Source organism: Eurypyga helias, unplaced genomic scaffold (genome assembly GCF_000690775.1).
Source record: "Eurypyga helias isolate BGI_N326 unplaced genomic scaffold, ASM69077v1 scaffold8281, whole genome shotgun sequence".
Lineage (NCBI taxonomy): Eukaryota > Metazoa > Chordata > Aves > Eurypygiformes > Eurypygidae > Eurypyga > Eurypyga helias.
Genome location: NW_010228992.1, coordinates 11,269 through 38,120, shown reverse-complemented (window position 1 = coordinate 38,120; position 26,852 = coordinate 11,269). Strand labels below are relative to the sequence as shown.

The 26,852-nt window shown below is 54.4% G+C and overlaps 1 protein-coding gene across 1 annotated transcript in view; it reads left to right on the top strand.

Annotated features, from left to right (window-relative positions):
• Positions 1 to 26,852, top strand: part of LOC104516036 (polycystin-1-like) — a gene marked incomplete at both ends in the record, with an annotated part of 55,326 nt that overhangs the window by 17,590 nt on the left and 10,884 nt on the right. Inside the window, 20 exon segments of the mRNA XM_010160230.1 lie at positions 313 to 2,638; positions 2,640 to 3,918; positions 5,093 to 5,239; positions 7,825 to 7,968; positions 9,188 to 9,467; positions 11,305 to 11,330; positions 11,332 to 11,521; positions 12,655 to 12,806; positions 13,756 to 13,908; positions 17,133 to 17,277; positions 18,107 to 18,709; positions 19,261 to 19,417; positions 20,972 to 21,224; positions 21,833 to 22,028; positions 23,091 to 23,261; positions 23,818 to 23,961; positions 24,171 to 24,381; positions 24,743 to 24,869; positions 25,679 to 25,795; positions 26,164 to 26,213. Coding sequence (XP_010158532.1) covers positions 313 to 2,638; positions 2,640 to 3,918; positions 5,093 to 5,239; positions 7,825 to 7,968; positions 9,188 to 9,467; positions 11,305 to 11,330; positions 11,332 to 11,521; positions 12,655 to 12,806; positions 13,756 to 13,908; positions 17,133 to 17,277; positions 18,107 to 18,709; positions 19,261 to 19,417; positions 20,972 to 21,224; positions 21,833 to 22,028; positions 23,091 to 23,261; positions 23,818 to 23,961; positions 24,171 to 24,381; positions 24,743 to 24,869; positions 25,679 to 25,795; positions 26,164 to 26,213 — 6,871 coding nt within the window.

The following is a 26,852-nucleotide window of genomic DNA, read 5'->3' as shown; positions in this document are numbered from 1 at the left end:
GGTCCCCTTTTGGGGCAGTCTCAGCAGCTGGAGGAGTGACAGGCGAGCTCTGTGCTGATGGAGGCGGGGTAGGGAGCACTGCTGCCGGCAGAAAGGAAATCTTTGTGTCTGTCAGACTGTCTTCTCACCTGGTGTTTGGTCCTCACATGCATGGCCTGGTTGTAATTCCTGCTCGTCCTGGGCCGGCGGAGGAAGGCCAGGTTGTGCACAGTGCAGGAGCAGAGTGTCTCCCATCATGCTCCCCACACTGCTGAGCAAGCTGTTGCACAAGCATGTCCTCACGTGGTCTTTTTCTGCTCTCTTCCTGTGCAGGCGAATATGCTTTGGTGGTTCTGGTGTCAAACCAGTTTGAGAACCTCACCTACTTGGCCCCAGTTCACATCCACAGTTACCTGATTGATGTGAAGATGGAGGTAGAGGAGGATGTTCTAGTTGTGGGCCGGCCAGTCACCTTCAGAGCCAACCCACTGCCGTCACCTTACGGCGTCACGTACACCTGGGACTTTGGGGACGGGTCCTCACTGTTCACAGAGAGCCAGTCTACCGCCACGTACAGCTACCCCAGGAGAGGGGTGTACAACATCACCGTGACAGCGAACAATACCATCAGCAGTGTGGAGACAGTGGAGTGCTACCAAGTGTTTGAGGAGATAAGCGGGCTCCGTGTTTCCGCAGATGAGGCAGCAGAGCTGGGAGCATCCGTGACCCTTAATGCTTCGGTGCAGACGGGGGACAGTGTCACCTGGATATTCGACATGGGCGATGGGACAGTGCTGAGGAGTCAGGTGCCAGTGGTAGAACACATGTACATCAAGGACATCAACTGTACGGTGAACGTGACGGCTGTGAATCCTGTGAACTCTGTCTCCCAAACTGTGCCTGTTCGGATATTTGTCCTGGAAGTGCTCAAAATAGAGCCCACTTCTTGCATCCTTGAGCAGCCAGATGTGCAGCTCACGGCGTATGTGACGGGGAACCCTGAGGAGTACATCTTTGATTGGACTTTTGGAGACGGCTCGTCCAATGTCACAATCCATGGGGACCCTGTGGTGATGCACAACTTCACCCGGAGTGGGACATTCCCCCTCTCCCTGACCCTCTCGAGCAGGTTTAACAAGGCTCACTATTTCACCAGCGTCTGCGTGGAGCCAGAGATAGTCAACGTCACCCTTCTCCCGTCCAAGCAGTTCGTGAGGCTGGGTGAAGAGAGCAGCTTCCAGGTCAGTGCCGTGCCGCTCTACCAGTACCGCTACCGCTGGGATTTCGGGAATAATGAGTCCACTAGGTCAAGTGGGACTGAAGTGACCTACACCTACAAGAATGCAGGGGTCTTCCTGGTCACGGTGACCGTCTCCAACAATGTCTCCTTCAACAACGACACAGCGTTTGTGGAAATCCAGGAACCGGTTGGGGTAGCAAAGATTGAATACAACGGGTCAAGCGTTTTGGAGCTGAACCAGATCTACCTGTTCTCTGCCAGCATGAATGGAACCAAAGTGAGTTACTGTTGGGACTTTGGAGATGGCACGACCCAGCCCGGCCAAGTCACCACCCACTCCTACAACAGCACGGGCCATTACAGTATTAGCGTGATGGGCCAGAACGATGTGAGCTCTAACGAGACTGTCATCGACGTCACAGTGAAACGCCGGCTCCATGGGCTGACCATCAATGCTAGCAGGACAGTGGTGCCGTTAAATGGTTCGGTGAGTTTTGTAGCCACGCTTGCAGCTGGCAGTGCCATCCGCTACTCGTGGATCCTCTGTGACCGGTGCACTCCTATCCAAGGCTCCTCCACGATTTCCTACACTTTCCGTTCCGTGGGCACATTCAATGTCATAGTGACAGCAGAGAACAAGATCAGCTCGTTGCAGGACAGCATCTACGTCTACGTCCTGGAGCAGATTGAAGGCCTGCAGGTGTCTAGCAGTGACTTGGTGGAGGACACCTATTTCCCAACTAACAAAACACTCCATTTGCAGGCAGTGGTGAGGGAGGGAACAAACATCTCTTACAGCTGGGTAGTCCAAAGGGATGGCAGTGCTGTGCAGACCTTCACTGGGAAAACCTTCTCCTTGAGCATCCTAGAAGCTGGAAACTACACCGTCTATCTAAAAGCCACTAATATGCTGGGATATGCAACTGCTAACAGGACACTGGAGTTTGTTGAAAGCATTGGTCTTCTGAAGCCTTACGCCTTCCCCAACCCTGTCGCTGTTAATGCCTCGGTTAACATAAGTACCACCGTAACCAGTGGCACGGGCATCACGTATGTTTGGTACCTAGAGGATGGCTTCTCTCCTGTTACATCTGAACCCTTTATTATACACTCCTTCCAAAGCCCTGGAGTGATAGAGGTCGTCATCGGAGCAGAAAACAAGCTGGATTCCACCAATGCAACGATTTATATCTGTGTAGAGGAGATCATAGAGGGGCTGAGTATAGGGACTGCGGAACTGGACTGCAGATACGTCTCATCAGGCTCCACCGTGGTCTTTGAGGGGGAGCTGCAGAAAGGGACTGAAGTGACATGGCTTTGGGAGCTGCCAAATGGCACGTGGACTGGCCAGTCCGCGGCAGTCATGTTCCCCACAGCAGGGTTTTACACTGTCTATCTGAACGCATCCAATGCCGTCAGCGAATATCTCGGTGCTGGACAGGATTCAAGGACTGGAAGTTCTGGCCAGCAAGAAGGTGGTGGAGCCAGGGGAACAGGTCACCTTTGTGATCAGGATGTTGTCAGGTACCTCAGTGAGTTACTTGGTGAGCATAAGCGGGGACTACTCCGTGGTGCTCAACGGCTCCAAGTACACGCACGAGTTCACCAAGAGCGGCGATTATTTGGTGACCGTGACGGTGCAGAACCAAATCAGCATCGCACATGCCCAGGTGCTCATCTCTGTCCTGGAGGCCATCCGCGACGTCAGGCTCCTGAACTGCTGCGAGGAAGGCATTCCCACAGGCACGGAGAAGAGCTTCAGTGCGCAGGTGGGCAGCGGCTCCCGTGTGTCGTTCTCCTGGCAGTTCTCCCTGTGGAAAGAGCAAGGCCGATCTGTGGTCACTGCAGCGGGAGAGAGTGTTTCCTACACTCCAGAAGCCGCAGGACTGCTCGAGATTCACCTCCATGCCTTCAATGACTTGGGTGGTATCAATATCACCCGAACCATCCAGGTCCAAGACCCAATAGTCCACGTCTCCCTCACCACCTCCAATGCCTTTGTCAACAGGACAGCGCTATTTGAAGCAGCAGTGGTGCCCAGCAGCAGGAGTGTGGAGTTCTTGTGGACATTTGGGGACGGCTCTTCCACTCAAATGACCAAAGTTGCGGTGGCCAACTACTCCTACCTGAGCCCTGGGGATTACCTGGTGGAGGTGAATGCCACCAACCTCATCAGCTTCTTCATAGCCCACCTCACCGTCACTGTCAAAGTCCTGGAGTGTGAGGAGCCAGAGGTGGAGTTGGCCTTGCCCCCTCAAGTAGTCATGAAGCGATCCCAGAGGAACTACCTGGAGGCACAGATTGACCTCCGAGGATGCATCAAGTACCAGACAGAGCACCTGTGGGAGATTTACCGAGCACCCAGCTGCACGAACTTGGACAACTCCAGCAAGATCCATCTGCTGAATGTAGATGTGAACAGGCCCCAGCTGGTCATACCGAAGCTTGCCCTGGAAGTTGGGAATTACTGCTTCATCTTTATTGTCTCCTTTGGAGATACCCCGCTGTCTAAAAGCATCTTTGCCAATGTAACTGTGATACCAAGTAAGCTGGTCCCAATCATCGATGGGGGGTCATACCGGGTATGGTCCAACACTCAGGACCTGATCTTGGATGGGGAGAAATCCTATGACCCGAACTTGGATGATGGTGAACAAACTCCGTTGTTATACGATTGGTCTTGTACATCCTCCTCCAAGGTAAGAGCAGTTTTGCACAGCCAGAGGGGGTGATCATTTGGGAGCTACAGCTGCACATCAGCTCCACTACAGACGTGTCTGGGATTAAATGGTTGGGTTGAGGGGAGCTTTTGTGAGCATCTTTAACAAAGCTGCTTGGGAATCATAGAATGGATTAGGTGTAAAGAGACCTTAAAGCCCCCCCAGTCCCACCCCCTGCCATGAGCAGGGACACCTTCCACTAGACCAGGTTGCTCCCAGCCTCATCCAGCCTGGCCTTGGACACTCCCAGGGATGGGGCATCCACAGGTTCTCTGGGCAACCTGTCCCAGTGCTCTCCACCCTCTGCGGGAAGAATTCCTTCCCGCTGTCCCATCTGCATCTCCCTTTTTCCGTTTAAACCTGTTACCCTTTGTCCTGTCACTCCCTGCCCTTGGGAAAAGCTCCAGCTTTCTTGTAGCCCCCCAGGCACTGGAAGGGGCTCTAAGGTCTCCCTGGAGCCTTCCCTTCTTCAGGCTGAACCCCCCAACTCTCCCAAGCTGTCCCCATGGCAGAGGGGCTCCAGCCCTCAGCGCATCTCCACAGCCTCCTCTGGACTTGCTCCAACCAGAAGCTGGAAGGAGGGTTGCAAAGGTGTTGGGGAGTTAGACTTGGGAGGAGACAAGTGACCACAAGTCATGGTCACTGTGGTCACAGGATGAAGCAGTCTGACTCTGCAGTGATAGAAGGGCAAGGGAGAACTGCCCTTGGAATTCTTATGGGAGATCCACTTCAGGAGCATTTTTTCAATTGAATGTGGGATTCTATTGCTTGTAAAAAGTCATTGTTTTCTGTCTTTACCTCAAAATAGAAAGATGCAGAGTGGGTGTGGATTAGACTTTTGAGTTTAATGTGAGCTTTTTCTGTTGTTCGGCAATGTTTATAAGCTCCTTAATGAAGAATTAATAGCTATAAAATAAGAATTTGAAGCTCAGATGAAATCCAGGAGTATTCCAAGTACTGCTTACTAACCTAAAGAAGAGGATAATGTGTTTACTGTCCACACACCACCCCTTTTCTCCCACCCCAGTGCTGGCATTGCACAGTAGGGTCTGTAACAGTGACTTTGGGTGGACCTGAATGTTTTGGCTGTGGACTAACCCGATGTGCACCCGTACCAAGGAGGGTTTGAAAGTTCTTTTCTCCTTGCAAGCAGAGCTCGGCTGCAGGGTGCTCTCTGAATTTCAGTGCCAAGGAAGGAATTGTCACAGTTTCCAAAGCTGTATTAGAAGCAGATGTGGAGTACACGTTCGACCTCACCGTCAGGAAGGAGGGTATGAGTCCTGAGGCAACAAATCAAACCGTACGTACCACAGACAACTGTCGCTTTCTGTCCCTCTGTGCCTGCTGCCGGACACAGCTGAGCTGGGGGTGTGAGGCCCTTTTCAGAGTCACAAAATCACAGACTGGTTTGAGTGGGAAGGGACCTCAAAGCCCACCCAGTCCCACCCATGGGCAGGGACACCTTCCACCAGGCCAGGTTGCTCCAAGCCTCATCCAGCCTGGCCTTGGACACTTCCAGGGATGAGGCATCCACAGCTTCTCTGGGCAACCTGTCCCAGTGCCTGCCCACCCTCTGCGGGAAGTATTCCTTCCTGATGTCCCATCCCAATCTCCCTCTTTCTGTTTAAACCCATTACCCCTTGTCCTGTCACTTCCAGGCACTGGAAAGGGCTGTGAGGTCTCACTATAAGGAAGTTTCTGCTGGGTCAGGACTGTGCCCAGCCATGGGTGAATCCCCGGATGCGTCTCCTGGCCCCATCCAGGAGCCTATGCCAGTTCACGGGGGGGTGTGGAAGCTGGCACTACCCACCTGCCCCAGCCAGCACGTGAAAGGAGGGGAAGCAGGTTTTTAGGGCACCATAACGGATCTCATTCAGGTCATTGGCAGGAACAGACATGGGTATTGCTGTGATATCTTCATTTGATGCTGCCCTGAGCAGCACTTTTTGCTTGTCCTGCCAAGTTCTTGTAGTTTCTTCCTTCCTTTAGACCTTGCCTTAGTCCCCCTCTGTGCTGAGGCTGCGTTAGTGACCCAGCCCTGCATGGTACTGGCCACTGTTTGGGGAACTGGGAGTCTGCAAACGTGGATCTGCCGTAGGAGCCCGTGGTCGGTAGCTGTTCCGCCACTGCGTGCAATCCCGGGCTCTTCCCTGGTTTTTGCCCAGACAGAGCTTCCTAAGAACTGGTGCTTAATTTTCCTGTCAACACTTCCTCTCTTCTCTCTTTCTGGATTTTTTTAAGGGAGGATTTTTTTGAAGCGCAGGTTGTTTATGTCGTGTTAAGCCTAACGCCGAATGCATCTGCAGTCCGACAGCAGTTATGGTTTGTGTCAGAAACGTCCATCGTGGTGCGCTTGGCAGCTAGAGATGTAGTTAGTCTGAAAGTGGAAACTCTTACTGCCTGGGTTTTAAACCAAAGTGGGAGGATAAAGAGGAAAAAAAAGAAGAATAAAATTGATAGTCTTTCAAGGACATTCCGTACTATCTGGTTTCCATGCATGAGCGCAAAACAACCATTCCAGTGGCGCAGGGAGTTCGCAGATACTGTAGGAATGAACGAAGCTTCAGTGCACTCCGTCTTAGTGCTGGGGAATATTTATCCTCTTAAAAGTCTGCCATGTTAAACAATGTCTTCATTACTGTCTTTGAATTGGGCGTATTCATTATGCCAGGGCAGAGGGTTCTGTGGAATGCTGGACAGCCCCGTTTCCTAAGGGATCGGAGGAATTCAGACGCAGTACAGGGGTCAGAGCTCAATAGCTGTTGTGTCTGAGCCACCGGTGCTTCTAAAGCTCTCCCCTGTCTGAGTGCTTTGTGGGGAGGTGTGCTGGATGTCTCGGGATGTGAGCTAAAAGCCTGGAATAACATGCTGCTCTCTGGAAAAGGTGGTTTGTCCAGGCTGCAGAGCGCAATGTGTTTGATGCACAGTGGGAGCTGGGTTTTCTGGCTGTTTTTAGCATCGCTCCTGTCCCTTGGGGACACAGGTAGTGTCAGAAGCGCTGGTGGCTCAGCACAGGCACTGCACTCCGAGGCCAAGCATCAGGTCCTGCAACGTGGCCAAGCTCAGAGCAAGGATGGGGGAGACAGCCGGACCATGCACAGGGCAGCACATCCCCAGTAAACCCAGGCTCCCTGCTGCACTCTGAGCCCTCCAGACTGCCAGACCTTCCCATTTAGTAACCTGCCGAGTCGAGGACCCACAGCCCCACACTCCCGTGCCCACGGCAGATCTGCTGTCACTCCCTCCCTGGCTCAGGCACTCCGCAGCTGCGGAGCCAGGTCTGAGAGTTTGGCCCATGGAAAAAAAAGGAGAGCTGCAGTTGCTTCCTGGGGCAGGTGCTCACCAGATGTTTGGTTTGTGCTTGGGCTTTCCTCCTCCCAGTTAGACTGCTCCTCTTCTCCGGGCTTTAACGCAGGTCCCATTTGTGTAGGGCTGACAGCTCCCCTGAGACAGGCTTCAGTTTGCAGCATCCCCAGCCGACAGCACGAGCAGGACTTGCTGGGACTGCAGCACAGGGACCAGAGGGGTGTTTTGAAAGGGATTCATCGTGTTAAAAAGTGTAAATTAAGTAAATAAAATAAGGTAAATATTGTAAATCCGGAATTACCTAGATTGGCCCAGCTTGGCATCGGATGGCTCTTGAAAGTCAGTGCCTGAAGAACTCATCTTGGCCAGTGTAAGAAAAGTGATGTAGCTTAAATCTGACCTGAAATCCCTTGGAAATCCCTTTCTGCTGTTCCCTCAGCACAGACTGGGCTGGTGCAGAGCGATTCCTCCTTGCAGAACCAGCTGTTGGGATACCTGCTTACCTGTTAGATGTCTACTTACCTGTTAGATGTCTGCATTTTTGTCTCAGATCTTCTGATGGAGCCTCTTGCTTTCCAGGTATTCATCAAGAAGGGGGGAGTCCCAATCGTGTCCCTGGAGTGTGTTTCCTGCAAGGCTCAGTCTGTCTATGAAGTCAGCAAGAGCTCCTACGTCTACTTGGAGGGGACCTGCCAGAACTGTCACAACGACTCCAAGCTTGGGGTAAAGCAAGTTTTTGCTTCACCTTTAGGGGACTTCAGGGAGAAGGGGAGGGTCCATGAGAACAGCGTGGGAAGGCTGTTGGGGGAGATGAAGTCCTGGACCTAAACTGGCATAGGCACAAGGAGGGGCCACAGTCTGCCTGTAAATGCAGTCCAGGCTGGGTCTGGCTGAGGGGATGAAGGCTGAAGCTGGTCTCTGCATCACAGCCCCTGAAACTGGCTGCAGGACTGGGCTGGGGAGCTGAAAACAGGCCCTGCACCAGGCTGGCCTGGTGTGCTGAGGGCTCCCGCATGCTCTGCTGTGTCTCAGCAGCATGGAGGAGGTGGGGAGAGCATGGGAAGCAGTTCCCTGTGTCCTGTAGCCACTAGACCCTCTCTGAGATGTCCAGAGCTTTCCTTTGCCCTGGGTTGTGCCTGCAGGCTGCAGGACATGTGGGCTGGCAGTCTTCCATCAGTGGCTCAACCTACCCAAGGGCAAGTTGTGCTGGGTTGTTTTCAAGCCAACCCTGTGTGATCAGCTCTTTTCACGCAAAACCCACTTCTTGTCCTGTCTGGGAAGTGTTCTCTTTTCCCTGCTTCTTGGCATTTAGCCCATTATTCTGGTGGCTCAAGCAGAGGTTGTTCAGTCTCTTCTGATCCCTCAAGTCTCCAAGCCCTCCTCTAATCACAGACTCCACCACACAGCATCTCTGCAACCTGTGGAATGAAGCGGGTCTCAGAGGTGGAAGTCCCGTTGCGAGACCTGGTCCGTATTGCTCCCAGCAAGCCCTGCGTGTACTTGCATGGCATTTTCTGGCCGGCTATCTCACTGTTCCTCTTGCTGTCACAACTGTACATTTATGCTGCTGACGGTAACCATCCAGGACACGTTCCGCTTGAAGTGTATAAAACATGGTATCCCGTGGAGACTCCACCAGTACTTAATTTATTTCCTGTGTTTTGTATTCTGCATTATGAAATATTCTGTCGGAGGGTGATGTAATCCCAGAGACTAAAGTAGATCTCACAGTGGAAATATTCCCACCAGACATTTTGGAAAGGTTCCAGTTCTTGTTGCTGTAGCACACAAGACTAAAGCTGAATTATCAACTGCAAATTTGGCAGACGCTCCCACTAGAAATCTGTTACTTTTTATAAGAGACTCAATCTGAAAACATTTTAAGGACATAACTTCAGACTTAAACAAAACCTCTCCTGTCTTTTCCCTCTTCATCCCTCAGAGATGGGCAGCGCACAGCTTTAAAAACAAGTCTCTCGTCCTGGACAAAAAAACTACCTCCACTGGCGACACCGGAATGAACCTGGTCCTGAGGCAAGGGGCACTGAAGGATGGGGAGGGGTATACGTTCACCCTTCACATCACAGACCTCATAACAGGGGAGGAAGGATTCGCCTCCATCGATCTGCTCCCAAACCAGCCGCCCGTCGGAGGGTCCTGCCGGCTGTCTCCCAAAGGACCCCTCCAGGCTCTGATGACAAAGGTGCACTTTGAGTGTGCAGGTGAGAGTGTGCGGCCAGCGGTGCTGGGCACTTCCCAGCCCTCTCTGCTCAGGACCGTAGAGTTGTAGAATCACAGACTGGTTTGGGTGGGAAGGGACCTTACAGCCCACCCAGCCCCACCCCCTGCCACGGGCAGGGACCCCTTCCACCAGACCAGGTTGCTCCAAGCCTCATCCAGCCTGGCCTTGGACACTTCCAGGGATGGGGCATCCACAGCTTCTCTGGGCAACCTGTCCCAGTGCTCCCCACCCTCTGCGGGAAGAATTCCTCCCTGGTGTCCCATCTCAATCTCCCTCTTCCTGTTTAAACCTGTTACCCCTTGTGCTGTCACTGCCTGCCCTTGGAAAAAGTCCCCGCCAGCTTTCTTGTAGCCCCCCAGGCACTGGAAGGGGCTCTAAGGACCAGCACATTTCCAGCTGCCTTTCTTCCCGCAGATGTTTTCTTTACCCTGAGCTCCTATCCCAGCACACTGTTGCCCAGGTCCAAGTTCTGAAGTGGATCCATCCACTTCTGATCCCCAGAGCTTGGACCAGGAGCAGCTTTGTGTGCCCAAATTGTGGAGCTCTACAACTCACAGTAGCAGGCAGACACCTTTTTAAAATCCTAATTCATGTAGTAGCGGTGATATCCAGGCCAGGACTTGCAGAAGAAACTGGTATTTCTGTGCAGGAAAAAGCAGATAGGTGCCCAAAACTGAGTCACACATATGTGGGAATTGTCAAAAGACACTGGGGCCTCCTCTGCCATGTGGGCTGGATGTTCCCGTCGGCAGTTACCTTCTCAACCAGCTGCAGAGACAGCAACGAGTCTAGCTTTGGAAAAAAGTGGCCTGGCTGACATCCTGTAGCCTTGGGCCAAGGAATAAGTGCCTCTGAAAACCATATTTCCCCAAATGATTAGTGTTAAGAGATGAATGCTGTCTGTGCACAAATGCTGGGAAGCCACGCTGCCGAGGAGATGATGAATTCTACCGGTTCGGGGGGGCTGCTCACCAAAGCCCAGCTGAAGCTGGGGGAGCAGCAGAAGTGTATTCAGCATGGTATGGGTGTAACTTTGGTACGTTTTGAGCTACCCAGAATAATTCTGAAATCAATACCTCGCTGGAGCGGGGGGCGTTTAGCTCTTGGTGGTTGTTTTCAAGCCAAAGTGAATCCCACAGGATACATAAAATGTCCAGTGCAGTGAGCCCTGGCAGAGCCAGCACCTTTGACGGTGCTCACTGCTAAACTCGCAGTGAATTTCCCAACTCCCAGCTCCCACATGACTCCCCGTAATTCCTGGGAGCTCCAAGGGAACCTTTCAGCAAGTTTTATCCTCCACTCGGTTGTCCCTGCGACACTGAACTGCCTGAGGGCAGCGCTGAGCCTCTGTCATGCCAGGCTTTGCAGGGCTTGTACAGGAGCTGTGGCCGTGGCTCAGTGCTGTTCCCAACCCCACGAGAGTTATTCCCATTTTTATTTGGGTCATGAACTCTTCACAAATTCCTTTAAACGTTACAGGACCCAAACACCAAAACAGAAACACCTGAACATCAGAAAAATTCAGAGAGGGTCCGAGCTTAACCTGAACACGTCTCTCCAGCCTGGTGGAGTCCCCAAGCTGTCCTCACCGTGGGGACAGCCATCCCGTTGCCAGAGCAGGGTGACACCTTGCTGGGGACAGCCCTGAGGGCAGGGGCCACGCTGAAGTGCTGAGCGGAGTGGGACGTGCCAGGGATGGGAAGGGTCACTGCTGGGCAAAGCCAGTTCTGGCGGGTGGGCTGGGCTTTGGCGTGGTGACTGCAGCCCTGCCATGCCCCTGCCCCGTGTCAGACCCCCCGTTTGGGTTTGTTTTGCAGGCTGGCGGGACACGGAGGACACGGAGGGGGCCGCTGGTGTACATCCTCCTGGCCTCCCGCCGCAGGGCCGGGCACTACCATGAGTTCTGCATGTACAAGGGCAGCCGTGCCGAGCACAGCGCCTTCCTGCCCCCGGGCTTCCGTGAGAGCGGCTTCCTGGTGTCGGTGGCAGTCCTCGTGCAGGACCAGCTGGGAGCAACCGTGGTGGCCGTTAACCGGTAAGACCCACTGCTCGCCGGCTGGGATCACACAGCAGTGCTGGTGACCAGCCCTGGCTCCTGAATCCCAGTCCAGTGGCTTGACCACTGGATCCCAGTCCCGAAGGGCTCGGCAGAGCCTGGGCGAAATGTTTGCCTCCTGGAAGGGCTGCTGGCAGGAAAGCCGGGGGGCTCAGTAGAAGTGCAACGCAGAGAATTCTGGTCATCGCTCAAGGGGGAGAACTTCCCATATGTTCTTGCTTTCCTGAGCACCCCCTGAATTCATAAAATCATAGAATCATGGAATGGTTAGGGTGGGAAGGGACCTTACAGCCCACCCAGTCCCACCCCCTGCGTCCACAGCTTCTCTGGGCAATTCCCTGGTGACACCTCGCTTTGAAGGCACGATGTCACTTTCCCAGAAGATCTCTGTGCTCTGCCACCCTCTCCGCCCCCTCAAAGGGGTGTTGGCACAGCAAGCTCATGTGCTGCGGCTGGGCTGGTGTCCCACTGCCAAGGGCCAGGGAGGTCCCCCTGGAGCCGAGGGGGAGAGCACGTGCATTTGCAGAGGGTGGAAGGGATTGCAGCTGGAATCTGAAAGCCCCGTTATCCCTTCTGCAGACACCCCAGGGTGCTCCACGCAGGTCAGGGTCCCCAGAGGTCTTTGGGCTGGTCTCTGCTGCCCAACCGAGCTGTAGAACTGCTCCTTCTCCAGGCTCATTTGCAACTCCCCGCACTGTCCATGTGGTCCCGGCCTCCCGAGCTGGAGCACACAGTCCTGCAGTGCCTGCGCAGGAGGATCTGTGTCCCAGCTGTTCCGCAGACCCCAGGGAGCGATGCCAAAAGCAGTGCAGCTCCTTCCAGCACGCTGACCTTGTTTTGATGTGTTCTTTCTGCTCCATCAAACTAAACCTGGATTTTCTCCTCTGGGTTCAGTGCATCCGTGTGCATCCTCCACCCGCAGCTTCACTGAGCAGTACCAGTGAGGAACCAGGCTTAGGTCCAGCAGGGTCCTGCACAGAGCTGGTGCAAACTGGTGTGGGCAATGCTGTGCTCGTTTAACCACCTGCTTCCCCCATCGTCTTCCTTCCCAGCTGAAGGGCAGATCCTGCCCCTTTCCCCGTTTGATGGTCTGCACTTAACCCAAACGCTTGCTCCATGGAAATCGGCTTACCCGAGGGCTTCCCCAGCCTCTCCCACTGGCTCTACAATCAAACCGACACCGTGCTCCAGGGGTTAGTGAAACAAGGGGACCCTCAGCAGGTCATTGAGTACTCTCTGGCCCTCATCACCATCTTAAATGAGGTAAAGCAGCACTCTCTGCCCAAGAGGGGCCTCCAGAAGGCCTTGCAATCCCCAGTAATATTCTTTGGCCAGGTTTAGTACAGCAAGGTAGGGAAATGACTCCAGTTTTTCATGTAAATCAGCGTACGTGTGTGCTGGGAGCTGGGCTGGAGCTATTTTCATGCATCAGAAAGAGTAACAAGCTCCAGCCACACAGTGACCAGGGAAGGCAGAGGGGCTGCAAAGCCAAACAGGGCTCCCTGAGAAGGCAGTGGCCTGGGTTTCTCCCATGCAGCCTGCTGTTTTTCCCTCATATTCTGGGAGTTGATCCTCTTTAGAGCCAACCGCAAGGCTAAACACTGAATTTAGAAACAGGAATCTTAGCCCAAATTGCCCCACCTCCTTCACAGCTCCTTCCACTCCACCTCAGCAGGGCTGGAAACTCTCTGTAGCTGCTCAGGTGATGCTCTGGGTGCTAAGGAGACCTCCTTGTCCTGGCTGCTGAGCTAGTGCTGCTAGAAAGGTCTTCTGGCCCCATAATCCCCAGTGCAGGAGCATCGTTCTCTGGGCAGCGTTCACTTTCACACCTACCTAAGGTAGGACCCAGTCCCTACGTGGGCATCTCTGTAGGCAGGGCAGGAGTGTTGGTCCATATGTGTGCTTTCCTCCTGGATAAGAGCCTGCTGCATGCCTGGATGCCAGGCAGGGGCGATCCCTCTGTGCGTGGCTGGGTAAGGACTGCGTGCTGGTGTACTGCTTAGCTGTCAAGTGCACGGCTGTTAAGCTAATTGCTTGGAGAGCACAAGTGAAATTGAGGAAGTTGTGCTGAAAACACAGCTCATTAAATCACCCCCTGGGGAGAAGCACAGGCAGGAGATAATGCAGGGAGGAGGTGACTTCAGCACAGTGCATCCTCCTCGGAAACAACCTGATGCATTCCCTCACTCTAGCTGATTTTATCCCCCTCCAGTACGAGCGGTCCATGCTTCTGGAACCTGAGACTGGGAATGAATTTGAACTCCGGACCTGGACTCGCAACAACATCACAGAAACCCTGAACTCGCTGAACGTGAACACGGTCGATGATATCCAGCAGATCTCGGCTGCCTTGGCGCAGTGCACGGTATGTTCTCCGTCACCACCTCCTGCTCTTCCAGGTGCACCTTAGATGCTCTGCAATTCTTGTTCTGCTTCCCTGTCTGCCCCACACACCCCGCACAGGGAGGACAAGTACCACTTGTTGGCATCATTAGAGTTTCTGTGGTGATGTCCAGAGTGTGGTCAGCTCTGCCCCTCACCGTGCCACCGATCCGTCAGGTGTGGGCGAGATGGTGCATTCGTGTGCTGGAAGACTGCAGGACAAAGAGCTGGCCATGAGCCGGTCATGTGCGCTGGCAGCCAGAGAGCCAACCGTATCTGGGCTGTATCCAGAGCAGCGTGGCCAGGGGGGCGAGGGAGGGGATTCTCCCCCTCTGCTCCGCTCTGGTGAGACCCCCCTGCAGTTCTGCCTCCAGTTCTGGGGCCCCCAACAGCAGAGGGACGCGGAGCTGTTGGAGCGAGTCCAGAGGAGGCCACAGGGATGCTCCAAGGGCTGGAGCCCCTCTGCCATGGGGACAGGCTGGGAGAGTTGGGGTGTTCAGCCTGGAGAAGGGAAGCTCCGGGGAGACCTCAGAGCCCCTTCCAGTGCCTGGGGGGGCTACAAGAAAGCTGGGGGGGGCTTTTCCCAAGGGCAGAGAGTGACAGGAAAAGGGGGTACGGGTTTAAACAGAAAGGGGGCAGATTTAGATTAGATATAAGGAAGGAATTCTTCCCGGAGAGGGGGGGGAGCACTGGGACAGGTTGCCCAGAGAAGCTGGGGATGCCCCATCCCTGGAAGTGTTCAAGGCCAGGCTAGATGAGGCTTGGAGCAACCTGGTCTAGTGGAAGGTGTCCCTGCTCATGGCAGGGGGTGGGACTGGGTGGGCTGTAAGGTCCCTTCCCACCCAAACCATTCCAGCACCTACGAGAACTCTGCTGCTTCCGTGGTACCAGCCCTGGTGCAACAGCTTGCTAGCGATTAGGTACCTTCACTTGGAGATGGGAACTGCAGGAGAAGCCTCGGCAGGCTGGAGAAACACTGGAATAAGTTCCTGAGGAGTCGCAGAACCTCCAAGGGCAGGCTGGACTGCATCAGGAGTAACACAAGTAGAGCTGGACCTGCCTTGAGCCGGGGGCCAGTGCCAAGGATGGGCTTCCAGCCCTATTTTACCCGACGAGACGAGCAGCACTGCTCTGCTCGGCTGCTGCCTGGAAGCGCTGTGCTCCCCAGCCAGCTCGCAGCGCCAGCTCCCCGGTGCTGGGGCTGCTGCCCGGTGGATTTAGGAGTGGCTCTGTGTGTTTTGTCAGATGGGCAAAGGGAAGAGAGCCCGGTTATATAACATGCTCAGGGTTTGGTGGTCAGCCAGTCTGCTCTGGCATGCTCTTCCTCCCCGCCCTCCCAGATCTCTGCTTTTGGGACTGGAGTCGGGTACCCTGGCCTTGGCTGTACCAGGTCAGCAGCCTTGCTTGGTAGGAAGAGGCTGTCGCTGGAGTGATGGACAGACTGCTGCATCCCACCCACAGAGTCCCTAAACCCCCCCGAATCACTTCTCTCTGTCCATCTTTGTTCAGGGATCTGGGGTTCGGCACATCCCGTTCTGATGCCGGATCCGTTGGTTTCTGTCGTTCCCGCGTGCTCTTGCCCTGTGACTTGATCTCGCTGCGGAACCTTAAGCCTAGAAATCGAATTTTTGTTCCAGGGGAGAAGCTGACATTCCAGGGTTAGTTTGTGCTCTGGATTGGAATGAAAAGCTTAGAAAAACAGTGATGTAGCATTTCCCAAGTGGGTGAGACTAGCGGGGAGTTCACACGTTTCCTTCCCTGTAGAAGCGTCAATCGGTGCTGATGCTTTTTTGATTTTACCTACAGGGGAGGGGAAAAATCAGGATTAATTTCTCCTGGAGGGGAAAAATGAGAATCTCAGTCTTCTTAGCCGATTCTCCTTCCTAAGCAGTAGCTCCCCTTGGGTGGTTCCTTCCCGTAACCCTTTTTCTTCCCCACCTCCTTGATACCTGACCGTTCCTCCAGACTCAGATTTACACAGTACGTCCTCCCTTCCCATCGCTTACTAGCAAGAGCAGAAAAGGGGGAATTCTAGACCTGCAGATGCTGTTTTGATTCTTCACTAAAACATATGGTGAATCACGTCTGAATCCTATGATGATTAAAAGAAAGAGGATGAATAAGAGCAAGGAATGGGGTTGTGGTAACAGCTTCCATGTGTTGCCTCTGTCCCTCCCATCCAGCCCTCGAGAGCGCCGGGAGCTCCGGGCCATGGCTGGAACATTCTGTTTCTTGGACACATCTGGGAGCAGAGGGAGGGACATCCATCATGCCTGAGTGGCAGCATCCCTCTCCCAGCTCTCCTCCCACCAGAGTATTTGGACACTGAAATGGATTCAGCCAGGGCTAAATCTTTCATCCATTGAAAACAGCGGAGTGGTGCAGGAATCCTATCCAGCTCCTTCTGCTTCATTTCTGTAGAAGTAGTGGATGGCCCAAGGACATGCTTGGTCCTTGAAAGTCAACTCCAAGGAACTTGAATATGCTGCCCTTTGTTGCTCTTTCCAACCCTGATCCATCCTCCATCAGACTCTCGGCATCCTGCCTGCTGGCAGGTGGCAACATGAGGGGAGGTGGATGGAAGAGTCCTGGAGACACCACCAACTCCTTGGCAACTCTTGGTGTGAACAGAGCAGACTTGGTCTCTGCTGTCACCTCCCTGAGGCTGGAAAGAGCAGAGGTGACTTCTGGAGTGCAAGTGGTGTTGGAAGGAATGTGTTGTGGTCTTTGCAGGGCTGAGCCAGCTGAAATTCTCCTGTGGGGACGGGCTGGGAGAATTGGGGGGTTCAGCCTGGAGAAGGGAAGCTCCAGGGAGACCTTCAGCCCCTTCCAGTGCCTGGGGGGCTACAAGAAACCTGGGGGGGGGATTTTTCCAACGGCAGGCAGTGACAGGACAAGGGGTAACGGGTTTAAATGGAAAGAGGGAGATGGAGATGGGACGTCAGGACACAGAAGGTGGTGAGGCACTGGGACAGGTTGCCAGAGAAGCTGTGGATGCCCCATCCCTGGAAGTGTCCAAGGCCAGGCTGGATGAGGCTGGGAGTAACCTGGTCTAGTGGAAGGTGTCTATGGCAGGGGGTGGGACTGGGTGGGCTTTAAGGTCCCTTCCCACCCAAACCATTCCATGATACTATCAACTTGCCCACAGTTGTCTTTGCCTTTCCCTGGGGCTGTTCCTGCTGCATCAGACTGTGTTCCCCTCTGCAGGTGGTGAGCAAGGAGCTGGTGTGCAAGTCGTGCCTGTCCAGGACCTTGAACAAGCTGGAGAGCATGATGACCATCCTCCAGGGGGAAACAACCCAGGGCACTGTGACACCGACCGGCATCGCCGACAACATCCTCAACATCACAGGTCAGTTCTGTTCATGCAGGAAGGGGGAAGGGGGGTTGAGCAGGCATTGTGGAGGGCAATGGGCACAGGGTGCTGGGCAGAAGCAGGCCGAGGGAAGCTTTGCGCCTTCTCCTGTACCATTAGAGGTTTGGCTCAGGCCTTTTCAAGCTGTTAGGGTGGTCACATCTAACGTTTGGAGTGTGGCACCCCACTGCTTTCTTCTCCCTGCACGTTTCCCAGCATTGTGCTGGCTTTGGCAGCTGTCTGTGTGGACATTTAAATGCAGCACTTGTTAACAAACTCACTAATAACTCCAGGGAATTGTCTTTTTAGTAAACAGTGAGTAACAACTATAGCTTCCAGATGCTTGCCTTCCTGCTTGCAGTCTGAGGAGGTTGCCAAACTTCACTGGGGCACCCATGAACACCATGTGGAAATTCCCACCTGGGAGGAAGCAGAGGCACTTTTGTTGCACTCCTTGTTCCACGTTCCTTAATGTTCACCACTTTATAGAGCTAAAACTTAGTAACCTATGCTTGCTTTATCCATTCCTTCCCTGGTTCCCAATCTGCTCTTCTAGTCACTTCACAGGAGGAAATGAAAGGCTGTTGTGATTCAGTATTCACCACCAGACCTTGTAGGTTAGCTGAGAAACTGCAGGAATCGCTGACAGCTCTATTTTTAGCTATGGGCCACTGAACACTCCAGTGCACAGTGTTGAGTTACAGTGAGAAGACACTAAGGGAAGACTTGTCTGTTGTGGGAAGGTGTCAGACATTATCTAGGCTGTACCAGTTAGCTTGGCTATTTACCACTTCCTCAGCTTGCACCTTCCTTTCTCTCCTGGCAGGCGACCTAATTCACCTCGTCAATACGGTTTCACAAGAATCCAAGCCCCAGGAGCTGCTTGCTGATTCCCACAATCTGCTGCTGGCTCCCAAAGCCTACAACCTGTCCTCCAGCCTGATGCGCATCCTCATGAAGTCTCGAGTGCTGAATGAAGAGCCCCTTGAACTGGTGGGAGGAGAAATTAAGGCCACAGGCAAGCGGTCTGATCCCTTTAACTTGCTTTGCTACGAAAACACACCAAACTGCCAGTTCTCCATCCCCCAGGCGTTCAACACCACCCTTTCCAACCTGACGGATGTCATTCAAGTCATGTTCCAAGTGGACTCCAATCCTTTCCCTTTTGGCTACATCAGCAATTACACCGTGTCCACCAAGGTCGCTTCCATGGAGTTTCAGACACACAACGGGGTGCAGATCCCCATTGGGAGCCTGGACTCGGAGAAAGCCATCACCGTAATGGTGTCAAACAACACGGATGCTGACAATCTCTCTGCTGCCACTGAAGTCATCGAGGCAAGAACCTCCGTGAACCTCATTGTGACCATGGAGAGCAACAACAGAGAAGCAGGACTGCACTTCCAGCTCACTTACAGAGTCCTGAACGGTAGCACAGACACATCCAACTCTTTAAGCTCTTTGCTATGTTTTCCCATGGGAGAGGAGGGCTGGGTGCTGCAGCAAAGGAGCTGTGTCAGGAGATAACTGGTGTGGGAGGGGATGTCAGGAGATAACTGGTGTGGGATGTCAGGAGATAACTGGTGTGGGAGGGGATGTCAGGTGTAACCAGCAGGTTCCGCACTGCGTGGTTAAGCTTCCAGCTCTCACGGGCATTATCGAGTCCCCAGTATAATCCTTCCTTGTGGATTCTGGCATTGAGAACCCTTTTGCTCTTTCCAGCCCTTCTGTTGAGCCACATTAGCACTGGAGGGACTTGGTCCTGTCCCTCTCTGGGTCAGGTACAATGGTATCCACAGTCTCTAGCTCAGGGATCCTCAGAACTGCAGACTGAGAGAGGACAGTTGGAAAAGCATCTCTCCCAAATTTCTGTGTTCCTGATACTCCTCCGTGAACATCCACTGCTGGCAGCAGGCTTGTGGTCAAGCTCTTCCCAATGTTTATAAAGCGTCCTCTGTTTTTTGTCCCCCTCCCTCACAGATCACTACATAGCGAGCGAGCCCGAGCCGTTCATCATGGCTTATCTCCACCACGAACCGGAGCCCAACGAGCACAACTGCAGTGCCTCTAAGAAAATTGGCCTGGATGCCCTGGCTGGAAGTGACCACAAGCTCTACACCTTCTTCACCTCACCCAGGTAGGAGAAGCCTCCCTTGCCATCCCTGTCACCCACTGGATGGAAGAGGGATGCTGAGAGCCTTGGAATAGCTTTTGCCAGGCTGCCTTGTGGGGCTGGTGCTGTTCTGACTATCCACGGGGCTCCTCTGCCCTCGGAGGAGGCAGCTCCTGGGCAGGAGAAATACACCCTAACACTGGCACCTCTTCTACCCTGGCACTGCCCCCGTCCCAGACATCTGCTGCTGGTGCAAAAGCAGCTCAGCGCTCTGTGGTTTGCCACAGATCCAGGTGAGGGGGGGTCCCCTTTTTAGACCTGTAAATCACGTTCCCTGTATCATGACCCTCAGCCAGGGCATCTCCCACTGATGAGTCTGCTCACTTGCCTGATTTTTTTGTTGCTTGTCCAGACTTCCATCCTCTGTGCCCTACTGATCCCAGAGCTGCCCACCTTTACCACGACTCTTTCTCCAGGGATCTCACGCTGACCTTTGCAGATTCAGGGGTTGTTTCATGAAGCTCACAAAACCATTTCCTCGAGCAAAGCACCCACACATCTTAGCCTCGTCCTGAGCTGCAGTGTCACCTTCACAACAGCCCCTCTGTCCTTAGGGCTCGTCTTCCCGATGGGTGACTGGAGGAGAACGCAGATTCCCTCCTGGGCTCCCGTCCACCTGGAGGAGAACGCAGATTCCCTCCTGGGCTCCCGTCCACCTGGCTTGCCTGGGCTTGGAGCGGGCTCTGCTGCTGGGCTGTTGGGGTTTGCAGCAAAACTCTGTCTGAGCAGTCAGTCTTGGACATTAGGAGGGAATTCTTCCCGGAGAGGGTGGGAGCACTGGGACAGGTTGCCCAGAGAAGCTGTGGATGCCCCATCCCTGGAAGTGTCCAAGGCCAGGCTGGATGAGGCTTGGAGCAACCTGGTCTAGTGGAAGGTGTCCCTGCCCATGGCAGGGGGTGGGACTAGGTGGGCTTTGAGGTCCCTTCCCACCCAAACCAGCCTGTGATTCTGTGATTCTTGTATTCAGGTGATGCCTTGCCCAGGAGCATGGGTGTTCACTCCTCACATTATTTGTGAGCCGTTCCTTGGCATTATTGGGAAGAAAAGATAGCTTGGGAATAGGTGGGGCAGGAGTGGAGCCACTGTTGTGTGAGTCGACACAGCTTCCGAAGCTTTTGATAACAGAATTCTCAAAGAGGGATTAATCAGTCTAATGAGCAAATCTGTTCCCAGCCAAAATCATGGAGTTGCTATGGAAGCGTCGTGCGGGTCAGTGGGACATGGGAAAGGATGGGTGGGCGAGCTGAGCAAGCGCAGGGAAGAGGATTTGCAACGTAGTGCTCCAGTTGCCAAAATAATGTGAAGATAAAGGAGTAAAGTGGTCTGTAGAACCCCAGAGTTTCTGCACAGCCAAAGGGCGGTGTAAATTACACCACGTTCACTAGGCTTTTCCTCCTCATCACGTGCTCAGCTGTCCCTGCAGCAGGATGCTTCCCATGGGCACGCAACTGTCACAGCGGGGTTTGTGTCCCTTCAGCAAGCAGGTTAATGTCTCTGTGCTGTCTTTCCCTCCTCCAGAACTGATGACACCATCCAGAAGTATTACTTCAACATCACAAACCATTTCAGCTGGTCACCAGTGGAGGTGACTCTGGGGCTGTACACCTCCCTGTGCCAGTACTTCAGCGAGCAGGAGAAACGGTGGAAGACGGAAGGCATCGTCCCGCTGGAGGAGACCAGGCCAGACCAGGCTGTGTGCTTAACCCAGCACCTCACCGCCTTCGGGGCCAGCCTGTTTGTCCCCCCAAACTCTGTCCAGTTCATCATGCCTGTGAGTACAGCAGAGCAAAGGCTGCACAGCATTGCCACGCTCTGAGCTGATTGTTGGCATCCAGAGGAAAGCCTCGGGGTCCCGTTGGCTTCACGTTCAAGCTGGATCGTGTCTGGCCGGTGCCCAGCTGGCAAACCAGTCCGAGCACCTGAGAGCCTTTGGGAGCTGCGGATGGGCAGAGCTCATGGAGGGGCTGAGTCCTCTGATTGTGAATCCTGCCTGCTGCTGCTAAAAACAGACCTTTGCAGATGGCTTTATTCTCTATTCTGGACACCTTGCAGTGTGTTCACCTCTTAGGGAGATGCCAAATGTTCCTCCCAGCCCTGTTTTATCCCAGCTGCTCCCTTCTTTCCAGGGTGTCCAGGCTCTTCCCAGCCATCAGTGAGACCCAAGTGGGAGCAGAGAGCTCTTGGCAGCTGCTACAGCAGCTTCAGCCGGCTGCTGCAGATCTGTGCCGTCTGTGCAGGGACAGGTCTCTATCTGCATGGGGCATCACGTCTGAGGATGATGATTACAGCCGGGAAGGAGGCAGCACAACTCCTGGGGAATGGGAGATCCTCCTGGGGAAGGAAAGTGCCATTCAGCAGACTTCTTTTCTTTCCTTTTAGGCTCCAGGCCCGGGTCTCAACTACATTGTCCTGCTGACATGTGCTGTCTGCTTTGTGACCTACTCCGTGGCTGCACTGATCGTGCACAAGCTGGACATGATTGACATCAACCGAGTGGGCGTGATTCCCTTCTGTGGGAAGAACGGGCTGTACAAATACGAGATCCTGGTGAAAACTGGCTGGGGCAGAGGATCAGGTTAGTCTGTAGGCTATTCCTGTGCTTGATGGCCTGGGTAACGTCTGTGTAGCTCCTCTGAGCTCCCAGCACATCACGCTCCAGATGTTCCCTGCAGGGCCCAGGGCTGAGCTGGTGTTTGGGGAAGCTCTGAGCGGTCAGTTCAGGGCCTCCCACAGCGTTCACAGGGTTAGTTTTGCAATGATGGGGCAGGTCAGAGCTGTGGAGAAGAGCGTGCTGCCCCATCGCTTGCTGTCGGAGTGGGACAAGTAACTGCTGCTGAAAGGAGCCACCCAGTATAGAAATACCCCACCCTACTTGCCCTGACTGGGCTGTGGCTGCAGGAACAGCCAAGAGGCAGCGATTGTTCCTCTGACCCTCTCCTGCAGAAGCATCCAGGTCTTGTGGGCCCTTTAGATGGACCATCTCACTGTTTTCCATCATCCATCACTTTATTCTGCTGTCCTTCCTGGCAGCCTGAAGGCAGGAAGCTTGGCCTTCTGATCGAGAGCTGGGCTTGTAGCTAGAGCTGCCAGAAACATCATCCTGGACTTGGAAATCCGGGCAGTTGGGATGTGGAAGCTCTAAGCAAGGACGGAGGTGGAGTGCCACCATGTCACGGCCAGAAACATGCTCCCATTGATCTTAGTGTAACCACTGGTTTCACTGGGAGCAGCTTTCCCCTGAAGCTACCCCAAGGACCATCCAGGTTGAGTAGGTGGACCAACCATCTGACATCTGCTACCGGAGAGAAGTCAAAGAAAACAAGTCTTTCAACTCCTTGCTGGAAGGAACATCCAGAATAAACACGTCTTCCCATTAGGGTAGTAGCAAGGCAAGGAATGTCGGATTCAGTCCCCTCCAGAGAGGAGAACCATGAGCATGCCAAGGTCCATGCACCAGGCCAAGCTGAGCCGCTGCCCTCCAGGCTGTGTAACACTGTCCCAGGGTGCGGGATGGCTTTAAGCACATTCCTTCCTCCCTCTGAAGGGCCGTTGGATCTGGTAGCAGGTCACTGGCAGGGCTGGGGAACGGCTCCCCCTTGGGTGGGCTTCCCTAACCGAGACCCCTTAACTCCGCCAGGTACCACGGCCCACGTGGGGATCGCCCTGTATGGTGTAGAAAACAAAAGTGGGCACAGACATCTGGATGGGGAAAATGCCTTCCACCGCAACAGCCTCGACATGTTTCAGATCGCAACGGAGCGGAGCCTGGGGAGCATCTGGCGCATCCGCATTTGGCACGACAACAAAGGTGAGATGAGAGCGGGCGTGCGGGTCTGTGGCACCCGTCGCACGTCCTGGTTGGAATCAGGCTCTGCCTGGGCTGGGAGAGAGGTCCCTGGGCCCACAGTCTAGACTGGCCCTGATGGGAGACCATGGTGACACACAGGCTTGGGGGAAGATTGCTGGGGGGGACATGGATTTCAGACGGGGAAGAGAGGTCCCTGGGCCCACAGTCTGGACTGGCCCTGATGACCCAGGCCCTGGAGACCATGGTGACCCACGGGCTCGGGGGAAGATTGCTGGGGGTGACATGGATTTCAGACGGGGGGACTTCCCATCACAGGGAAGTGTATCAGCTCTAAGCCCGTGCACATATGATGCAGTGTGTTGTGACAGTGGCTGTGAATGTCTGTACAGCCTGGGAGATGCCAAGCCTTTCTCCTAGGAACTGTGCAATTCCTGATGATGAAGGCAGTGCCAAAGGGTAACTGCTGCCATCCCACTCTCATGTTTCCTCTTCACTTTGCCATTCCACACAGGAAATACCTGCCGTGAAACCCATTTCTTCATCTCTTAACTTCCAGGACTCAGCCCCTCTTGGTACCTGCAGCACGTCATAGTCCGGGATCTGCAGAGCAGCAAGAGCTATTTCTTCCTGGTGAACGACTGGCTGTCGGTGGAGAGCGAGGAGAATGACGGCATGGTGGAGAAGGAGGTTTATGCTGCCAGTGAGTGCTCGTTCCCCAGGGCGTGGGGCTGGGTTCGTGTGCTGCTGGGTCCTTCATGCTAGAGGACAAGGAGTGGCGAGCACCCAGCTCTGTGGGAAGGACCCGGTGGGTGGTCCCTGGAGTATCAGTCTGGCAGGAGGGAGCGTGGCAGGTCCAGGTGGGTCCCCTCGGCAGCGCAGCCGGCCCTGAGTCTCTCCTCTTGTCCTCAGGTGAGACAGAACTGAGGAGCTTCTCCCGGATCTTCATAGCAGAGCTGCAGCGGGGTTTCTTCGAGAAGCATGTCTGGCTGTCCATGTGGGACCGTCCGCCTCGCAGCCGCTTCACCCGTGTCCAGAGAGCTACCTGCTGCTCCCTCCTCATCTTCCTCTTCCTTTGTGCCAACGCGGTGTGGTACGGCGTGGTGGGGAACATACACCTCAGGTGCGCTGCGTCCCTCGGTGCTCTGGCCAGTCCCCCACCTCCTCAGGGCTCTTCCGGTGCTTCCCGTTACACAGGGCAGCCCAGACCTTACGTCTGCTGGGAATAGGTGCCTTGCTCTGGCCCTGAGTCGCCCTCCCTGTCCCAAAAAGCCTGGCATCAGGACATGGATGACCAAGGGCAACCTGATCAGCTTTCCCCATACCTGCTTGATCTGTGCCATCTCTTAGCACAACCCATGCCTATTTAATTCTCTGCATATCCGAAATGCTTGGTTGTGCAATTTTACCTCGCTGCTTGTGCAGTTGGCCACCCTGAGTGCTCCTGCTAACCCCCGTCTCTCATCTCTCCCGATTCTCTCCAGCAATGGGGCTGTTTCCAACCTGATCCCTGTTAATGTGGACACGGTGGCTGTTGGTCTGGTGTCCAGCGTGGTGGTCTACCCTCTCTACCTGGTCATTTTATTTCTCTTCCGGATGGCTCGTGGCAAGGTAATGAGGAGAAGTAGTTGCAGGCTGCCCTCGGTTTGCTCATCTGGGGTTTGATTCTGCCCTTCGTGGTGCTGGGCTCTGCGTTTTCCCTGTTGTGCCTCTGTGCTGCCCGGCACCACGGCCAGACCCCTTAGCAAATCTCTGCCTCCCTGCTGAGCTGGGAGCAGCCCCTGACCTTAGAGGGACAGATCACCACCTGGATTCTGACAGTGCCCAGCAGAGACCCAAAGGGCAGATTTTAAAGCTGTTTAGGCACTTGCTCCCCTTTGATTTCGGTACGTGATGGGTACCCAAACGCCGTTTAAAGGTACGACCCTTCGCTGCATGGGCAGGAGATGCTCAGCGGAGCGTTGCTAATGAAATGCCTACCCTGGGCACAAGTTCAGCTGCCTGAGCAGAGCTGTGGTTAGGCAGCTGTGAAAGGATTAGCTGGGGATTTAATGACTAGTTAGACACAATTAGCAGCCTCATTAAGTGCTGCAGCCAGCTGCTCAGGGGCTGATGAGCAGCAAATGTGTCTGATATTTCTTGTTCCTGTAAGCACTTCTTGCTTTGTAGGAGGTTGCAACCTTGTGTGGCTTCCTGGGACAGCCTCGGTGGTGCCTGGTCCCAGGGTGCCCAGGAGGCAGTGGAGGATGGGCCTGTGCCTGTTCTCAGCCCTGTTGGGTGGGCCTGGGATCCCCCAGCCCTGCCTGCCCACGCGTGGAGCTCCCCAGCAGCGCAGTGAGCTGACGGGATCTGCTGAGCAGCAGGGCTGGGAGCCCCTCCATCCCTCCCTTTTCCAGCTCAAGCCTGTCTGTCTCCTGCAGGTCTCCATCACCCCCACCCTGACCCACTCAGACCAGCAGTCCTTGGAGATCGACAACTACCTGGACTCCTCAATCCTTGACAGCTCCTTCCCCACCTTCCCCGGGCTCCGGGCAGAGGTAAGCTGCTTCCCACCCGAAAGCTGGAGAGGCTGCACAGGTCCCCTGCACGGACGCAGTGGCCATCCCCAGCTCTCGGTGCAAGAACTGAGGCACCCGGGTGCCTCTGGCAAGTGCTGGTGATGGGGGAGAGGCCCAGCCCTGCATCTCTGCCCCGGCCAGCCCCAGGCACTGAGCACAAGCTGCCTCCAGCTGCTGCTCTGGGTCTGTGAGCGTGGATCTCCCCAGCGTGCCTGGGCCTTATCTCTGGAGGAGAGCAGATTCCTGGAGGCCTGGACCCAGGAGCTCAGGCTCCAGGTTGCCAGTGATGTTAACAACCCGCTGTTTTAATGTGTCACGTGCCTGAAATTTCTCTACTTCCTCCACAGGCCTTCTCTGAGCAAACCAAAACTGACCTGTTCTTGGAGGACTCCAAAAGGTAAGTAGATTTCTGGGGATGGAGCAAGTAGGAGGAGAGCAGATTCCTGGAGGCCTGGACCCAGGAGCTCAGGCTCCAGGTTGCCAGTGATGTTAACAACCCGCTGTTTTAATGTGTCACGTGCCTGAAATTTCTCTACTTCCTCCACAGGCCTTCTCTGAGCAAACCAAAACTGACCTGTTCTTGGAGGACTCCAAAAGGTAAGTAGATTTCTGGGGATGGAGCAAGTAGGAGCTGAGTATAGTTTTCTGCTTCAGTAGACTGGGGTTGTGCTCCCATAGCTCTTCCCCCTCTCACGGAGTCGTTTATGTTGGAAAAGACCTTTAAGATCATCAAGTCCAACCCTTAACCCAGCACTGCCCAGCCCACTGCTAACCCATGTCCCTGAGCATCTCTTCCCCATGTCAAATCCCTCTGGGGATGGCGACTCCCCCCACTCCCTAGGCAGCCCCTTCCAATCCTGACAGCCCTTTCCTGTAAAGGATTTCCCTAATACCAAGCTAAACCTCCCCTGGCACAACTTGAGGCTGTTTCCTCTTGTCCCATCACTTGTCCCTTGGGAAAAGGGACCAACCCCCCTCTCTGCACCCTCCTGTCAGGGAGCTGTAGGGAGCGATAAGGTCTCCCTGAGCCTCCCCT